This window comes from Sus scrofa, chromosome 14 (assembly GCF_000003025.6).
Source record: "Sus scrofa isolate TJ Tabasco breed Duroc chromosome 14, Sscrofa11.1, whole genome shotgun sequence".
Lineage (NCBI taxonomy): Eukaryota > Metazoa > Chordata > Mammalia > Artiodactyla > Suidae > Sus > Sus scrofa.
This window is the reverse complement of record NC_010456.5, coordinates 35,017,834-35,036,248: the sequence shown is the minus strand read 5'-3', so window position 1 is coordinate 35,036,248 and position 18,415 is coordinate 35,017,834. Positions and strand designations below refer to the sequence as shown.

The 18,415-nt window shown below is 47.7% G+C and overlaps 1 protein-coding gene and 1 long non-coding RNA gene across 6 annotated transcripts in view; both read right to left on the bottom strand.

The window, feature by feature from the left end:
* The window catches only part of LOC110256852, a 28,411-nt gene extending 19,692 nt beyond the window's left edge, over nt 1-8,719 (bottom strand). For both annotated transcript variants that reach the window (XR_002338904.1, XR_002338903.1), the window contains exon 1: nt 1,757-8,719. This is a non-coding gene — a long non-coding RNA (uncharacterized LOC110256852). The remainder of the gene's footprint in view (nt 1-1,756) is intronic.
* KSR2 (kinase suppressor of ras 2) overlaps nt 1-18,415 on the bottom strand; it is a 414,659-nt gene that overhangs the window by 53,759 nt on the left and 342,485 nt on the right. For all 4 annotated transcript variants that reach the window (XM_005657319.3, XM_021073978.1, XM_021073979.1 and 1 more), the window contains 4 exons: nt 15,644-15,685; nt 14,961-15,033; nt 11,874-11,922; nt 9,473-9,840 (listed from right to left, as the gene is read on the bottom strand). In XM_005657319.3, coding sequence (XP_005657376.2) covers nt 9,473-9,840; nt 11,874-11,922; nt 14,961-15,033; nt 15,644-15,685 — 532 coding nt within the window. The remainder of the gene's footprint in view (nt 1-9,472; nt 9,841-11,873; nt 11,923-14,960; nt 15,034-15,643; nt 15,686-18,415) is intronic.

The following is an 18,415-nucleotide window of genomic DNA, read 5'->3' as shown; positions in this document are numbered from 1 at the left end:
GCCCTTCTTGAACCCTGGGCACCCAGTGAGGGGATGGAGGACATGCACAAAATGAGGAAACCTTCCTGAGAACAGTGAAGAAAAGCTGTCCTTCCTTTCCTCTCATTCCTGAGGTACACAGCCCAAGCCCCTCATGTCTGGATCCCTCCTACTCCCATCCCCACAAAAGCATCTCAGGGAGGTTCACTGTGTTTGTTCCCAAATGCAGAGCAACCATTCAGCATCTTTCTGGGAGTTCCACGCGGCAGAAACACCAGGCTGACGGCCTGGACACCCCAGAGCCCCCTTTCCTCTGCTTGTGTCCTTCAGGGCTGGGCTTGGTCGATGGCATCACTGCTCTCAAGCAAATGAGTTCTGACACATTTGACACAACCAGCCCAGTGTCCAAGGAGGCGGCAGCCAGGCCATCAGGAAACTCCCAGAGCGGTGGGAGCAGCTCCTGTTTAAAAGCTTTCTCTGGCTTCCCTGTGCGTAAGGTTTAAACTCCATGGCTTTACCTGCCCTTCTGAGGCCCTGCAGCCCCTTTTCCTCCCACCCTGCCATCACTGCACTGGCTGGCAGTCCTCAAAGTGCCCACCTCATTCCCACCTTGAAACTGAATCCCCTAAAACTAAGTTCATGATTGACCTCTCTATACAAGACTTCATTCCTTTTCTTGTCCTGTATCTGTTCCCCCTCAAGATTGAGGGGTATCAAAGAAAAGGGGGCTTGTAACTGAGTAGGACCCTATGAGGCTTTCCCAAGACAGACCCCCCCCAACATCCTCCCCTTGCCTCTGGCTTAAGGAAAACTTCAGCCTCCTAGGCCTTCCCTGAGTTTCAAAGAACATATTTAATTGGAGAGTGAGAAAATGCAAAAACAAAGGAAAACAGTCAAGCAAAACAAATTAATAATAGTTGAGCCATTAAACAAGTCAAAGACCTTTAGTTTCTCCGCAAGCGCTGCAGGTAATATTCTGAGCCAAATCCTTTGAGCTGTTTTGCCTCGCAACTAAAACTCCCACCAGGTGGAGGAAGTTAACTGTATCCTGCCCACAAGCACTAGACCCCAGACTGGTTGGAACCAGAAGGTTGAGACGAGGACTGCCGATGACCTCTCCACCAACCAATCAGAAGAACGTCCCTAGGCTGATCATGCATGCCAGAAGCCCCCGCTGTCACCTGTCTTTAGAAATGGTTCCCTGAGAGCCATCAGAGAGTTGGGCCACAGTCCTTGCCTGGTGCCCTGCAAAACACACTGTACCTTCCTTCACCATAACCTGGTGTCAGTATATTAATTGTGCACAGGCAAGAGGACCCAAATGTGGTTCTGTAACAACCTCAGGGCCTTTGCATCTGCCGTACCCCTACCCAGACTACTTTCTTTGCCTCTCCTCATCATCATTAGGTCTCAGCTCAAGTGTCACCCCCTCCCCAAGACACCTCTTCTGAGCCCCTCTTCAAGTAGCACACCAGTCACCCTGATCAGCCCCCCTTTGTGGTTTTCAGAGCACTTAACACAATACTTTAATTCTCTTAATTGTTTAACTTGTTATTGTCTGTCTTTACTACTAGCAAATAAAGTCTTTGCATAAACCCTAGGAACCATGTTCTGAGCGCCCAGCGTGCAAGCTGGCACTCAGCCGGGGCCAGTAAATGTGAAGGCACCTTACTGAACTCACATGAGCACTGAAGCTAAAGAGATGACTCTCAGGCCCCTGTGGGTTCTCACACTGGGACATTCTAGAGCCTTACTCATTTTGGACTCAGCAGCTTACCTCTTAGTGGCACCTGGAAGGATCATTGAGTGAGGGGCAAGGAGGTTTCGGGTTCTGCAGGAAGCTCTAGGCAGTAGAATTTCTGCCCACTCAGCATAGGAAACAGAAACAGGTTTCTTCAAAGCAGCGGTCAGAGCTTGAGCGCACATCAGAACCTTCTGGGGAGGCTTCTTAAACCACTAATAGTTGGGCCCACTCCCCTAACCTCTGATTGGTGGGGAGGGGACAATCATTTGCATTTTTAACAAGTTCCCAGGTGATGCTCATTAGGGGTGCAGGTGATGCTAGTCAGAGGTCCACGCTATGAAACATGGATTTAAAGAACTTGGGGATTCTAGATAATCATTTGAGGGGTAGGAATTTCTGGGCTCCCCAACCTTTGTGAGCTGCTATATTAATTAAATGAGTCTTTTGCAGGGAAAGAGGATAAGAAAGCATGTGTTTGTATGAATGAGAGAGGGTGTGTGGGAGAGAGGACAAAAATGACAGAGAAAAGGAGAGAGTTGGTGTATCACTTAGGGTGTATATGGAAGGTGTGGGTGTGTGTTTGAGAGAGAGAGACAGCACCACACTTGTGCACTGGCCCCACTGGAATTTACAGGGCATTTCAGAAACACATAAATAGAGAATTAAAGCTCTAAAAAAATGAAACTCAGTTTAGTAAGAGAGTGGTACTCAACTGTGGTTACCAAATCCTCTAGAACCTAATAAAAATGTCAGGGCCTTGCCTTGTTGGCATGAGATGGGGCCTGGACCTTGTATGTTACCAAGTGCTCCAGCTGATTTGGATAAAATTCAAGGTGGCCAACTCCCCCAATAGGCTATTGCTCACAATTTGAGCCCAGCCCCCTCCACCAGGCCAAGGCAGCCCCAGCAAAGAAGGAACATGCTAGACTAATGTTCAGATGGACATTCACTCAATTCCAGATTCTGCCAGTTTTTATCTGTGTTCTATGACCTAGGCAGGGCTCCTTTGGACTCATTGGGCTCAGTTTTCCCATCTGTAAAATGCGCACAGTGATAATCTAGAGCCAATCATCGACCTCAGTTTTCCCATCCATTAAATGGGCACACAGTGATAATCGGGAGACTGACTGTCACCTGGCCTGAAATGAAGCACTTGCTGAAGGCTGATGGAATCTGTTGCTTGTGGGGGGTTATTTAGGGAGGGGTCTGCATTTACTGACATTAAATAAATGCCCCTCAATCAGGGAAATAGTTTCAACATGAGGGAAATAGTTTCAACAATGAGGATCAGCTGTGCCCCCTTCAGCTGCATGAAAAGGAAGCATGTGCCAGAACCACAGTCTTTGCCATGTCCTCCTGGCCTGAGGGAGGTGGAACAGATGCTGAGGAGGAAATGGGAACATCACCATCAACTTTTCTGGAAGAATGACGCAGCTTCTCCCTCCCGAGCCTCATCCTTGGTGGCGACAAGGGTGGAACTGCAGCTTCCCCTCCACTGGTGCAGGCCCTTGTCCACTGTGAAAACAGCAACCTCAGTAGGGTGGTCTTCACAGCACAGACCAGGGGGCTGGGCTGGAGGAGAGGAGGCTGAGGCTGCTGAAGCCATCAGCTCTTTGATCATGTTGGGAAGTTAAGGCAGATAAATGGACACTTCCTAAAAGTGTTGTTGCCTCTGCAGCTGTCAAAATACTCCTCTTGGGCCTTCATTTTGGAAATTTCCCTATTTTTGCCCTCAAAGGCATGAGATGCTGCCCCTGCCTGCAGCCCTTCACATAAAATCCAGACCTCTCATCAGGCTTTTAGGTCCTACAACAGAGCTGCCAGAGAGAGTCGTGTGGGTGGGTTTGGTACTGAGGTCCGAGCCCCATCCAGACTAATTAAGTTAAAGACACTAGGGCAATAGTTCTTAACTGGGGTAACTTTGCCCCAGGGGACCTGGCAATACCTGAAGACCTTCTGGTGATCACAGCTAGAGACCTGGTACTACTGGTGTCTAGTAGGCTGGGCGCAGGAAAGCCGTAAACATCCTACAAAGTTCAGGATGGGCCCATAAATGAAGAATCCAGCCCCAAATGTCACAGCACCCGGTTGAGAGACTGGGGTAGGTATGGTATTCCTTTAAAAGCACCTCTCCACCCCCAAGCTTGAGAGCCCCTCCTCTCCCCAGCCTGGCTCCTGCCAACTTCTACCTTCATTGTCTACCTTCTTACCCTCACCCACCATGCTCTGGACCACAGTCTTCTTTCTGGTCCTCAAACCCTCCCGGCTCATTTCTATCCCCAGACCTTTGCATCTGCGGTTTCCTCTGCTGGGTATGTCCTGCCCCCACGTTTGCAAAGCTGCCTCCTAGCATTCAGGTCCCTGCTCAAATATCCCTTCTTCAGAGATGTTGCCTGGACCCCCACACCCTTAAAATAGCCCCAACACCCAATCCTTCTATAGTATATCTCTTCTTTTTTTCCTTCAAAACCCTGGGACCTACTTATCTCATTATGTCTATAGTACTGCTCTGTCTCCCCTGCTAAAATGACAGCACTCTGAACTGGGTCCATGTCTGACTTGCTCACCACAGTCCCCTAGCAACCAGCAAAAGCCTGGCATTTAGTCAGTGTTTACTAAATATCTGTTGGGTGGGTGGATGGATGGATGGATGAGGAAGCACTGAATGATGGGGTTTTCAAGCTGTCAGAGGAATAGGTGTACCCATGATGGAGATCTGTGCTCCTGTCCTGGCCCTCTCTCCTCTCCTGGTCTCAGTTTCCGCAGCTGTACTACGGCTGGGATGGGTTCAGCAGGATCAGGCTCCTCCAGGGAAGCCTTCTTGGAGACATCAACTTCAGGGTTTTGCTTTGTCTTTGTCTCCACGGCACCGAACTAAGGTTGGTTGGCCCATACGCCTGTCACCAGATAAATAACAAATTTTCTCCATTGAGATCCCAATACTTTGTAATTCTGCCTCGTCTATTTTCCTGGGAAAACTTCCCTGTTTCCATTTCCCTTTGTGCTAGCAGGACACATCTGGCATCAATGCTGGGCACATCATAGTACTCCATGGTGATATTCTCTAGGGAAGGGTTCCCAAATATTTGTTGTATTAGAATGGGTTGGGAAGCCTGGTTGAAAAGGCTTCACTGACAGACAAAGAGACTTGATTCACAGATTGAGGGTAATGTGGTAGACCGAAAAATGGCCCCTAAAAATATTCAGCTCCTAATTGATAGAAACTGTGACTGTTACTTTATATGGCAATAGGGACTTTGCAGATGTCATTAAGTTTAGCATCTTGATTTCTGTTGTGTTTTCATTTTTTAAAGTTGTATTGAAGTAGAGTTGATTTACAATATTGTGATCATTTCTGCTGTACAGCGAAGTGATTCAGTTATCCAGGTACACATATCCATTCTTTTCCAGATTCTTTTCCTGGAAAAGCATCACAGAATATTAAGTAGCATTCCCTGTGCTCTACAGCAGGTCCCTGTTGGCCAGTCACTCCACAGACCACAGTGTGCATGAGCATCTTGAAACTGGAGATGATCTTGGATCATCTGGGTGGGTTGCACATGTCATCACAAGAGTCTTTATAAGATGGAGATGCAACCAGTGATGATGGAAGATGCCGTGATGCTGGCTTTGAAGATGGAGGAAGGGGCCACAAGCCAAGGACTTTGAGGGATGCAGCTCTAGGAGCTGGGAAAGGTGAGGAAACAGATTCTCCTCAAGAGCCTCCAGAGAAGAAAGCAGCCCTGCCTTCATTTAGCCTAGAGAGACCTACACCAGACTTCTGACTTCAGCCCTGCCTTCATTTAGCCTAGAGAGACCTACACCAGACTTCTGACATCCAGAACTATAAGAGAATGAATGTGTGGCATCATGAGGCATGAAGTTTGTGGCAATTTGTCCCAACAGCCCTAGGAAGCTAATGGAGGTAGCACCTAGGAGTCTGCATTTACCACCTTCCTCCCTTTGGTGGCTCTGATGCAGAAGGTGCTGGTGGACCATATTTTGGGAAGCACTGCTCCAGAGCTGTTCCAGGCTGCTTCTGAAACTGCCCATTCACAGAGGACCAAAGAATTTTGCTAGAGTTGGAAGGACCCTGCAACAAACATCTGTTTCTACCTCCTCATTTCACAGATGGGGAAACTGAGGTCTAAGGAACTCTGCTGCAAGGCAGAAGGGCAAGAGATGCTTTTCATTCAACTCTCTCTTTATTGGCTTTCAAATTCCATCCGGAGTTTTAAAAAATGAGCGATTGTGCAGACTGTCGATAGCTGTGCAATAGTCTCATAATGACCCAATCATGAAATGATTTAGCAATCTTGCTGCTAATTGCATTTGTGGATCTAGCAATTGGGTAACTAGTTGGTTATTACTCATTCCCCAAGGGCCATACACATCACATTATGGGGAAGCTAATCTTAGAAATACTTGTTAACTTCAATGATAATTACTAAGTAATTGGCTAGAACATGCCATTGTGAATTTATCCGGAATATGCCAGGTAATTATCTGGTCTTATGTTCCCTGTAAAATAAATCTAGGGTCCAGAAACCGTTCCATTTGGTTGGCTACCATCCAACCATCAACCTTTGCCAGCCAATTGCACGAATGCGAGTGATTAATCAAATTACTCAAATATTTGGTTTCAAACTGAACGTTCAGATAAGAAACCTGGGTGGCCAACAAGTGGCTGGTGCTGAATGGGAGAGAGGAGGGCACCCAACCCCTCCCTAAGACAAATATATAATGACATGATAATATGGGATAAGTGCCACTTCTTTGGGGCTCATCTGGCTTCTTCAAACAAAATACCAAAACACTTCAGAGACCAATTACATGTCCCAAAGCTGTGGAGTCTTTATCACGGTGCCAGGAAAAGGCAGTGCTATTTGTGAAATCTGCAGGCAGTTATGGTGCTTGGGGAGGGGGACTCAGAATTTTGTATATAATAGAAAAGGGGCCGCCAATGCAGCTGGCTTGCAGGGGGAGTGACACATTTTCATAATGACCACTCTTTTTTCAAGGATGGTTGCTAACTGAATCCATCCATTTCCAATTAGCCAGCCTTTGGAAAGTGGGGAGGGAGGTTTGGGTAGTGGGGTTCCACTGATACCCCTGAATAAGTCAGAGGCCGGGAGGTCCTTAGATGGGCCAGGCCAGGGAGAAGAGATGATAGAATTCAAATTTTTAATTTGGGGATTTGAAAAATAGGGGTTAGCATGCCAGAGGGTGAGGAGCTGACCAGAAGGAAAGCTGGGGTAACAGACTGGTGGGCATCATAGGCAGAAGGCCAGTGGTGGGGGGAAGACCACCCTTCAAACAGTTGTGTGCACCCTAAGTGAAGGGCTGTTGACAGCCTGCTAATATAGACGATACATACTAGAAAGGGAAAAGAAAAGGGAGCTAAGGGTCTTGCTTGCAGTGGGAGGTTGTAAAAACTGCCACAGACTGTCCATCTCCCTGCATCACATCCTTACAACATGGCACTGCAAATCCTCCATCCAGAGGTGGAGTCTATTGTCCAGCTTTCGATGGAGCTTGCCACGTGACCTGCTTTGGCCAATGGACATAAGCCAATGTAATACAGCGATGTGAAAGGCACTTGTCCATCAGGGCTTGACCTCTTGCTGCCTTGCTGCACTTGGAACCCAGAGACCACCATGGGGATGATCCCAAGCTAGCCTGTTGAGGAATGAAAGGCACATCCAAGAACCCAGGGTAATGAACTTGGCTTAGCTCAGAAGAACTGTTGGCAGGCTAGAGAGAAACTATGAAGTTTGGGGATAGTTTGTTACTCACCAAAAGCTTACTGATACACTCGCCTAATCAGAACAGTCCTGAATAGGATCTGGGCTGATTATTTGAGAGCCACTTCCAGTCCTGTGTAGAGCTGAGAACCACCAATTTTCACCCTGGTTTAAGGAGAGTTGAAGGGCCATCCCCAGATCTCCCATCCTTTGCAAGCACTTACCATTTGACACATGGGTTCAGTCAACCCACCAACTGCATAATTGATGGTGACAGACAATAACACACCGATCACCAAGGTCTAATAAATGGACTCAAAGAGGATTTTCTATGGGTCAAAAGGGAACAGATCAAAGACATACCAGCTCTTTCCTGAGCCCATAGCTCCCACTACAGTACCTGCCAAGATGCCAGGCTGTGTATCTGGGAGCTGAATGCCCGGGTTGAGAATAAGAATAGGCTCCTCACTGACCCCTGGCATCACAGGCCAGACTACGGACAGTGCTGTTGTGGCCAGTCCTAGTGCAACAGGGAAGCAAAGGCCAGAGTTTAAAAACACACCAAAGGATTGTTCCATAACTGTTCAATGGAAACCAAAGCTCTTTTTTCCAGTGCTTACATTACTGGGTGAGGTTAGAGAGAGCAGGTCCAAGAAAGTTCTTATCAGTTGACATTTTTTTAATGTCCATTCTCTGTTAACTACCCTTTTTGTGCAGCTACAGACCATGGGTCCTGGATATTTAAAAAACAATGACAGAGCCCTACAAATGAGCTCTTCTGTTTTAATGAAAGCCAGAATAAGTCATCAGAATGTAAGTCCAGGAGCCAACAAACTAGGGTCTGTGGGCCAAACCCAGCCCATCACCTGGTTGTGTGAATAAAGTTTTATTGGTACACAGCCACATAGACCCATTTGCATCTTGTCTGAGTTTCACTAGACAGTGGCAGAGTTGAGCAGTTGCTGTAGACACTGTACAGCCCGCAAAGCCAAAAATATTGAGCCCTTTTGGAGAAAGTGAATCTCAGAGATGCTGTTCATAAATAAGAAGCACGGGGCAGGGGGGCGGTTCAGAACCAACTTTTCTGACGTCGCACATGGTGCTTGCTCCAAGGCATTATGCTGCCAAAGCTAGCATTAATAGTATTTTCTGGGAGTTCCCATTGTGGCTCAGCAGAAACGAATCTGACTAGCATCCATGAGGACACAATTTCCATCCCTGGCCTCGCTCAGTGTGTTAAGGATCTGGCGTTGCCCTGAGCTGTGGTGTAGGTCACAGACATGGCTCTGAACCTGCATTGCTGTGGCTGTGGTGTAGGCTGGCAGCTGCAGCTCTGATTCAACCCCTAGCCTGGGAACTTCCACATGCCAAAGGTGCGGCCCTAAAGAGACAAAAGACCAAAAAAAATAAAATAGCATTTCTTGATTCTTAAATCTTTTGTGCTGTTTGTTTGTTTGTTTTTTGGCCATGCCCACTGCATGTGGAGATCCCAGGCCAGGGTCTGAACCTACATCACAGCAGAGACTCCAGCTGCTGCACTGACAACATCCAATCCTTAGCCTGCTGTGCCACAAGGGAACTCCTGGAATCCCAAATTTTAAAACCATTTAAGTTGTGGAATTCCCACCGTGGCTCAGCAGGTTAAGGATATGGCATTGTCCCTGTGAGGATGCGGGTTCAAGCCCTGGCCTCACTCAGTGGGTTAGGGATCCAGTGTTGCTACCACAAGCTTTAGCATAGGGCACGGACACAACTTGGATCCTGCACTGCTGTGGCTGTGGCATATGCCTGCAGATGCAGCTCTGATTTGACCCGTATCCTGGGAACTTCCATATGTTGTGGATATGGCCAGAGAAAGAAAAAAATATATATATAAACTGTGATTGATAAAGCCAGAGGCTCTTTGTTCACCAGAATGCTGAATCTACCAGAACTGCCATTTCTCAACTCTGCCAGAAGCAGGGCTTCGGGAGATCCTTGGGCTGGGAGCCCGGGTGGGACTGACCTGGTGATGATGGCCAGGTGGGGCGGGCTCATGCAGGCACCCATGAAGAGCACCACGTTCTCGTGCCGTGTCTGCCTGTAGGCCATGACCTCCCGCTTGAAGGCCTTCAGCTGCTCTTCATTATCCCTCTCGATGTCAATCAGCCGGATGGCCACCTCACCGTGCCAGCGGCCGTGATACACCTGCCCGAAGCGGCCCTTTCCAATGAGCTCGCCGATCTCCAGCTGCTCGAAGGGGATGTCCCACTCCTGCAGGAAGATGCTGGTCTGGCTGGCCTTGCGTGGGAAGCTCCGGGCCGAGAGGAGGGACAGGTTCATCTCCTCAAAGTCATCCTCCGACTCCTCGGCTTCATCATGGCCCTCTTCGTTCTGTGGCCAGAGAGGAAGAGGGGTCAGTTCCTGCCACTGCCCCACCTTCTCACCAGCTCCCGCTGAGCCCCACTGTGCCTTTTCAGCTGGTGCATACGCACCTATCTGCCCAGGTGCCTCTTGTCTAGAATCCACTACAGTGAAGGAGCTGAATGGGAGTGATGGCAATCCCTCTCTCCTGTGCTAAGGGGAGGCTGAGGCTCAGAGAGGAGAATGGCTGGGGGCCTGCCCATGCTGCTTCCCTCAGACTTTGCTGGTTGGGGCACTGAAAGTCCCACACTTGGGACACGGGGCAATGGGGACGGCCAGTCGCCATGGGAAGTGCCTCACGCTAGGTTGGGCAGCTGGACAGAGCTAGGGTTACGGTTCAAGTCTCTCAACTCCTAATATCCGAGGCCCTCCTATTCTATCATGATGGGTTTTTCTAAAAAAATTTTTTTTGTCTTTTTTATTTTTAGGGCTGCACCCGTGACATATGAAGTTGCCAGGCTAGGGGTCAAATTGGAGCCTTAGCTGCCAACTATTACCACAGCCATGGCAATGCCAGATCCAAGCTGCATCCTTGACCTTTACCGCAGCTCACGGCAATGCCAGATCCTTAACTCACTGAGCGAGGCCAGGGATGGAACCCACATCCTCATGGATACTAGTCGGGTTCCTAACCTGCTGAGCCACAACAGGAACTTCTTATCATGATGTTTCAACTTGCCTGGTTATTTACGTGGGAGCAAGAAAGACGACAGGCTGACATACGAGTACATCCCACACCTGCATATACCACATGGCAATTCTCAACATGGAGGGCCTTGGCTTTCTCAGGAATTTGGAATTGATGAGGCAGAAACAGGGAGATGTCAGAGCTACTCATTCTGGCCAGAGGCCTGGGGTTCCTGTGTAGCTAGAGGGCTGGGGATACAAGAATGAGAGGCTGACAGAATGATCTTAACGGTCGGACCAAATGAGCTGGAATCTGGTGGCTGTGTGACCTTGAGCAAATCACTTCGCTTCTCTGAGCCTTCCTTTCCTCATCATAAAGGAAGGCTAATGACATCTGCCCCCGTGAAGCGGGGCGAGCTTTTCCATGAGGCGGAGATTTATCGAGTTCTTTGCACAGACCTGACCACCTGTGTGAAACATCCTCTGGGATGGCTGAGAAAATGCAGCTTCCTAGGCCCCACCCAGCTTTTCTGAATCAGAACAACAGGCCAGGGCCAGGACTCTGCATTTTGATCCTGCATGCCCACATGACTCGGGTTCACTCGGACGTGACCACCACAAAAGACACTCAGGGTCTAGGAACCTGCCATCTCAGCAGGGTGCCTGGGGGTGCCTGGGGCTGGGGGGCCCTGCCTCTTGCGTTCTTTTGCTGAAATAGGGAAGAAGCCAGGGGTCTAAGCCAGGCAGGATCTTCAGGGGCTCGGAGCCTGACGAGACGGTCTGAGAAGGTGACTGCTCGTCTATGTGTAGGTCTGTCTGACCCCAAACCTGAGCAAGCTGTCCCCAGCAGCACACTCGGGGGAAAGGACACAGGAAAGATAACTATTTTTCAGGATCGTTTTCCAACTACCGCAATAGTTCCAGAAAAGGACAGTATTTTCTCTGTAAACCCTGACTCCATTCCCTTCCATTCAGGTGTCCTGGCTCCTCCAGCAGCTCTGGCAGGTGGGAAGAAGCCCCAGAACATTCTCAACACCCCACCACACCCATGTTCCTGAGGCTCCATCTCCTCCTCCCATGTCTTCTTTGGAAAGCAGTGGGGCGCATCCCCCTGGGTACTCACCCAGCCCTGAGCTGAATTTTCAACTAAGAATGCAAATCACTTGCCAACTTCCGCACAACTAGCTTTTCCGTGATGCACGCCATATAACGGCCCATTAGGCTGGGTGCCGGGAGGGGCCCCTCCCCACGGCTCGTTAGTCGTCCTGGAGTTAGAACATCCAGCAAACAGGGCCCCTGCACCCACAGCCCGCCCTCTGCGTCATTAAAGACAGCAACTGCCTTTGCCAAGGTGCTTCACAGCTGTCCGTTCTCACCTCTGATGTTGGCTCCACTTCAATTTGAAGTAATGGATTTCCTTCCAAGCTTTAAAGAAAGAAAAATAAATGTGACCCTCAGGTGAAAATGTGGGTCTATGTATTGACTTGATTCACATGTGAAATGCCTTAAAATGAGAAGTCTTCACCATCAAGCCTTTCTCTCCAATTTTACTTCAATGTGTGTGTCTAAAATAACCCATAACCTCGCCACCAAGGAACAGTGTGCAAGGACATCATTTTAAATAGATTTTCTGGTCTGCTCAGGGCTTGGTTTTCTTTGTTGCTTTCGTTTCCATCAATCTAGCAGCTTCCTTATAAACTGGCTTAAATGCCACAGGTGGCAGGGTACTCAGAGCTTTAGGTGTTCCCTAGGAAAGAATTAATCAGATCACTACAGTTCTGAATCTTTGGGAAGGATCCTAGTGTTCATTTGTTCGCTCGTTCACTCACTCATCCATCCATTCATTCGAACAGAATTATGTGCCAGGAACAGTGCCAGACACTGCAAGGAATACAAAGTTGAAGCTGACATGGCTCCTGAATTGAAGGAATATTTATACTACTACTGGTGTGCAGAAAGGCTACAAGTGACAAGGTCGAAAGTTAGGTATGAATTGAATCAATGGAAGGTGATGGAAATTCACAGGACAGAGGGTTACTGGATATCTTGGAAAGTTCACGGTGTTTTGAGTTGGACCTTGCCAATTACATTCAACAGAGGTGTGTGGGATGAGAATGACGGGGAGGAAGGGAGATAGGACTGGACTGGAAGACAATGGCGTGTGTGTGTGTGTGTGTGTGTGTGTGTGTGTGTGTGTGTGTGTCTCATGCATTCATGAGCTCCTGAGCTGCAGTTGTGTTCTGAGTAGCGGAACGTGCTTTTTCTGGGAGCTGGGGCATGATGTGAGGCTAAGAATCGAGGACTGTGTGGGTATTATGGGATGCATTCTGTGCAGGGGTTGTCTACGTGCACGTGGGTTGAGTGTACACACTGGGGAAGCTGAGGGGGGTGCTGCTGTTGACGGTGTCATTGGGGATGTACTGGGGATGTGTGGGCGTACTGGAGCACATGGGATGTGACAGAAATGTGGGGCTGCTGTGTTGTTAAAGAATCTGGCAGGGAGTGGGTTCTAGAGTAGAGGATGTGTATGTGCTCACGGTAAGCTGGCACTGGTGGGCGGAAGGCATCACACTGGCTACCACACCCCCTTCCTATTTCCCCAGTGGAAGTTTAGTGGATTCCCCCCACCTATCTCCTCATTTGGGGGGGCTCCCCCATCACAACCCTCAGACCTCACCCAGGAAGCTGCTGACCCTGCAGACAGAGTCAATCAATCCACTTGCTGGAGGGAGTCTGAAAGATTATAAGAACTTAAAGAAGGAGAGAGAAGTAGCATTTGTCATCATATTAACCAATACTTTCTAGTACAGCTTGGGAAGACAGAAACCACTGATATGCTGGGAACTTGATGCCCTGTGGGAGATTGGGGTGGAACAATACAGCTGGAGTCCCTCCTCACACCCAAAAAGATGGACTGCCCTCTGTTTGCATCAAGGCGTGACTACAGCGGCCGCACTATTAAATTATTTCCCTTCTGCAAAGAGTCAGTTCCCATCACTGCACGCACATTTAAGCAGATCGCAGGCACTTATTGACTCTGTTTTTCACTGGCACTCCCTGACTCTCAGTTAATAAGCTAGAGTTCATCTTGCACAAACTGTGGAATTGGTTTATGTGCAGCAGAGAAACGATCCAGGGCGAGATGTCAGCACAATATCCCCTGGCAAATTGCTGTTCCTTTGATTTCAGAGATGTACCATTTCGGTCTTTAACACAGTCTATAACATGGATTAGAAAGGATGGAGCAGCTAGGGGAGCCAGAAGAAAAACCAAGTAGGCAAAAACGTGAGTTGGGAAAGCAGTCAAATCAAAATTACATCCCTAGCAAGCCGCAGACTTGAGTTACTACCAAAGAAGGCAAGTTGAGGAGGGTGATTTCAGGTGTGCTGCAGAAACAACAGACCACCTGCAAAAAGGGTCTATAGCCTAAGGATGCTGAAGACGTCACACACGGAGATGTTCATTACAGCACTGTTTACAGTTAAAGCAATGAACTATGAGAAGATGTAAGACCTAGCAATAGGGAAGTGGTTAAGGAAATTATTCCACAATGATATGATATTTTACAGACATTAAAACCAATGTGGATGAAGAGTCCAGAATAATATGAAAAATGTGATGTTATAGCATTAAGGGTTATCAAAGCAGGATAGAGACGGCATACAGCATGGATCACAAGTAAGTAACACATGCATAGAAGGAGCACACATCTAAAAGTGGTGCAATTATAAGTGGGTTTTTTTTCTGTCTTTTTCTTTTTTTAACAGCATAGTCCACATTTCCCCACATTAGCTTACTTTATTTTTATAATGCTATAAACTAGGGATTGGAAAACTTGTTCTGTAAGGGGCCAGAGAATAGATATTTTAGACTTTGCAGACCACACAGTCTCTGCTGCAACTATTCATCTCTACTGTTATAGTCTGAAAGCTGCTGTAGATAGCATGTTGTAAACAAATGGGTGTGGCTGTGTTTCAGTAAAACTTTATTTATAAATACAGGTAGCAAGTTGGATTTGTCCCATAGGCTGTAAGCTGCTGATTCCTAGTATAAACCCAAATTATACTTTTTTTTTAACCTAAACTATACTTTTTAAAAGAGGGATAATGATGTAGAATAACTGTCCTTTCATTAAGCTCTAGATATGACTGGGAAAAATTAGCTTTTCAATCACAGGAGAGTCTGGGGTTCTGAAGGAAATGGTTCAGCATCTGGAAATCACACCTGGTCGCCAGGTCCAGGAACCCAGGGTAGAACCGACTTGTGGGGGCCAGCACTGCTCCTCTCTCTCTGCCTGGGCTGTCACACTCTCTCTTTGCCTGAGTTACTCCTTTGTCTCTATGGCCCCCTTATACCCCCGACCCTGCCTCCCACCCCATCAATTCCAGGGAGAGGAAAAGAAATGACAGGGTTCCTGAGCAAACCGAAGGGGCAGAGCAGGGGAAGGTCTCTGTGCCACTTACATTGGATTCGAGGTCACTGGATGCAGGATGACCTGGGGCGCCCGGGTTGGCGTCTCCGGCACCGGCACCACATCTGAGAGCCAAAGATTAGACAGTCAGAGGCAAATGTGAGGTCCACAACCACCCCCCAAAGCCCGATTCCTGGGAGATGCTGGCAGTCAGGAACTTCTCACCAGACCTCAAGTCCCTGAGGCTGACCAATTCCCTCTCTCCCTTCCCCAGCCACTTGCACTTAAACTTTACCAGTCAGATGCACCTGTGGTCTAGATGACATCCTGCACAAAATTCCCCAGTGTCACCTAGGAGCCTGCCAGAGCCACCAAGCCTCTGGTCTGAAGCATCTGTCGAGGTACCATCTCTGGATGCTCCTCACTCCTGAGTACTCTTTGGGATTCATGCCTCCCAGGGCCCAACTTGAGCTGCTCTGACCATCTCTCCCCTGCCCTGTGGTTCTGGACCCCTCTTCACCCTCGGCCATCCTCCCCTTTTCACTACGCTTTGGGACCTTGTCGGTTCATTGTGCCCTTGGACCTCCCCCCTTTCCTTCTCCGCCTCCATAGCTGGTTGCTAGCCTGTGGTCTGGTGATTCCACCCCATCCTCCATGAGCTCGTCCACCCCAGCAACACTCGCTTTCAGCAGTCCCGCACCTTGGCAGGCTTGCTTGGAAGGAACACAAACTCACCTGGGAAAATGAACTGCTGCCTGTATTTGTAGTAGTGGGACGCTTGCAAAAGAAAGAAAACACCACAGTGAGTACCACCCTGGAGCTGACCCTTCATGAAACAGCTGGGGCTCCTGCAGCCACCATGTGGGTTCTCTGCCCGCCCTTGACTTCTGCAGACACTTCAGAATTCCAAGGGACTGTGCACATGAGTAAAGAAGCCAGAAACATTCAAGCCAACCCTCCCACTGACACTCCTTGAAAACAGAACACCCCACCTAGGAGAGTCAAGCTGACTGCAATCCCATCTTTGCTTAGTGCATAAGGACACATACACATAAAGAAAAAACCTCTAAAGCCATAATTTAACACATTAATTTTCTCCCTTCTGACAGAGTGATGACAGCAGCTTAAAAAAATCCTTTATGAGCACAGTAAGATATCACCTCACACTTGTTAGGATGTCTACTATCAAAAAGACAAGAAGCAACAAGTGTTGGTGAAGAAGTAAAGAAAAAGGAACCCTTGTGCACCATTAGTAGGAATGTAAATTGGCACAGCTACTATGCAGAACAGTATGAGGGTTCCTCAAAAAATTAAAGATAGAATTCCATATGATTCAGCAATTCCACTTCTGGGTATAAAGTTAAGGAAATGAAATCACTATCCCAAAGAGATATCTGTTCCCCCATATTCACTGCAGCATTACTTACAATAGCCAAGGCATGGAAACAACCCAAGTACCCATCAAGATGACTGGATAAAGAAAATGTGCGCGCGCACACACACACACACACACACACACACACACACACACTACTCAGCCATAATAAAGACTGAAATTCTGCATCTGTGACAATGTGGATGGACCTAGAGGGTATTGTGATAAGTGAAATAAGAAGAAAACAGAAGACAGAAGAAAACAAATAGTGTGATCTCACTTATATGCAGAATCCAAAAAAAATCAAACTCACAGAAACACAGATCAGATTTGTGATTGCCAGAAGTGGGTGATGGAGATAGAAGACTTGGGTGAAGGTGGTCAAAAGGTAAACATTTCTAGTTGTAAGACAAATAAGTCCTGGGGACATAATGTAGGATGACTGTAGTTAACACTACCTTGTCCTTTATTGTAAGTTTGAAAGTTGCTTAGAGAGTAGATCTTACTTGTTTGTTTTTATGGCCACACCCATGGCATATGTAAGTTCCCAGGCCTGGGACTGAATCTGGCCACAGCTGTGGCAACACTGGATCCTTTAACCCACTGCATCAGGCCGGGGATTAAACCTGCACCTCCACAGCGACCCAAGCACTACAGCCAGATTCTTAAGCCACTGTGCCATAGCAGAAACTCCTGGAGAGTAGATCTTAAAAGTTCTCATCACAAGGAAAAAAATTTATAACTATGTGAGGTAATGGATATTAACTAAACTGCGGTAATAATTTTGAGAGAGATATATATACATAAAATCCTTATGTTGTACACCTTAAATTTATGCAAGATTCTATGTCAACTATCTCAATAAACTGGGAAAAGTCCTTTATGTGTTTCCTATGCTTTTCAAGTGTTCTGCATTGAGCATTGTATCAGTTTTCTTGTTGCTGCTGTAACAAATTACCATAAACTGGATGACTTAAAACAACACACATTTGTCCTCTTAGAGTTCTGGAAGTCAGCAGCCTGAAAACAGTCATAAGGAGCTAAATGAAAGCGTTGGCAAGGCTGGTGCTTTCTGGAAGCTCCAAAGGAGAATCTGTTCCTTGCCTTTTCCATCTGTAGAGCTCACCCTGCTCACAGTCCCATCACCCCACTCTGCTTCTTTCCTAACATCGTCTTCTACTGTCTTTGACCTTCTTGCCTGCCTCTTAAAAGGATCCTCATGATTGCATTGAGTCTATCCAAATAATCCAGGGTAATTGTTCCCCCTCAGGATCCTTCATTTAGTAATGGTTGCAAAATTCCTCCTGCCATATAAAATAACACATTCAGCACATGATGTTTGGAGTTCCCGATGTGGCGCAGTGGTTAACGAATCCGACTAGGAACCATGAGGTTGCAGGTTCGGTCCCTGCCCTTGCTCAGTGGGTTAACAATCCGGCGTTGCCGTGAGCTGTGGTGTAGGTTGCAGTCGTGGCTCGGATCCCACGTTGCTGTGGCTCTGGCATAGGCCGGAGGCTACAGCTCCAATTTGACCCCTAGCCTGGGAACCTCCATGTGCCGCAGGAGCAGCTCAAGAAACAGCAAAAAAATAAATAAATAAAATAAAAATAAAATAACATATTCACAGAACCCAGAATTAGAACCTGGTCCTCTTTTGGGGGGGGCATTATTCTGCCTACCAAACATGTGAATTAATGTCCATATTTAGAGGGAAAATCATATCAAAGAAGCTTCTTCAAATTCACTGCTCATTCTTCTACGAGTCATTTTACTTCCAGTCCACTCCCTGGAGGCCAGCTTCCCATACATCCCCAAGCTTTCCAACGTTACCACTATTCCAGTGAGGGTTGGGGGCCTGAATCACAGGGCACAAGGGGTGTTAGGGAAGGGGGGACAGGTCACACAGAGCTTTGTATCCTCAAGTAAAGGCAGGTATGGGGTCAGATATGAGTCTAAGTTGGTGAATGTACTTCTGGAAACAATTCTGTTCATTCAAGGACAAGCTCTAACTGGGAGCTGGCTCCCCAAGAATTAATACAGTGGCTCCAAGCCCAGGATCTAGAGGCTGATCTTGTAGGGCTGAATCCTTGTTCTCTCTTTGGTTGCTTGTAAAAGCTTGGGCACCGCTCACC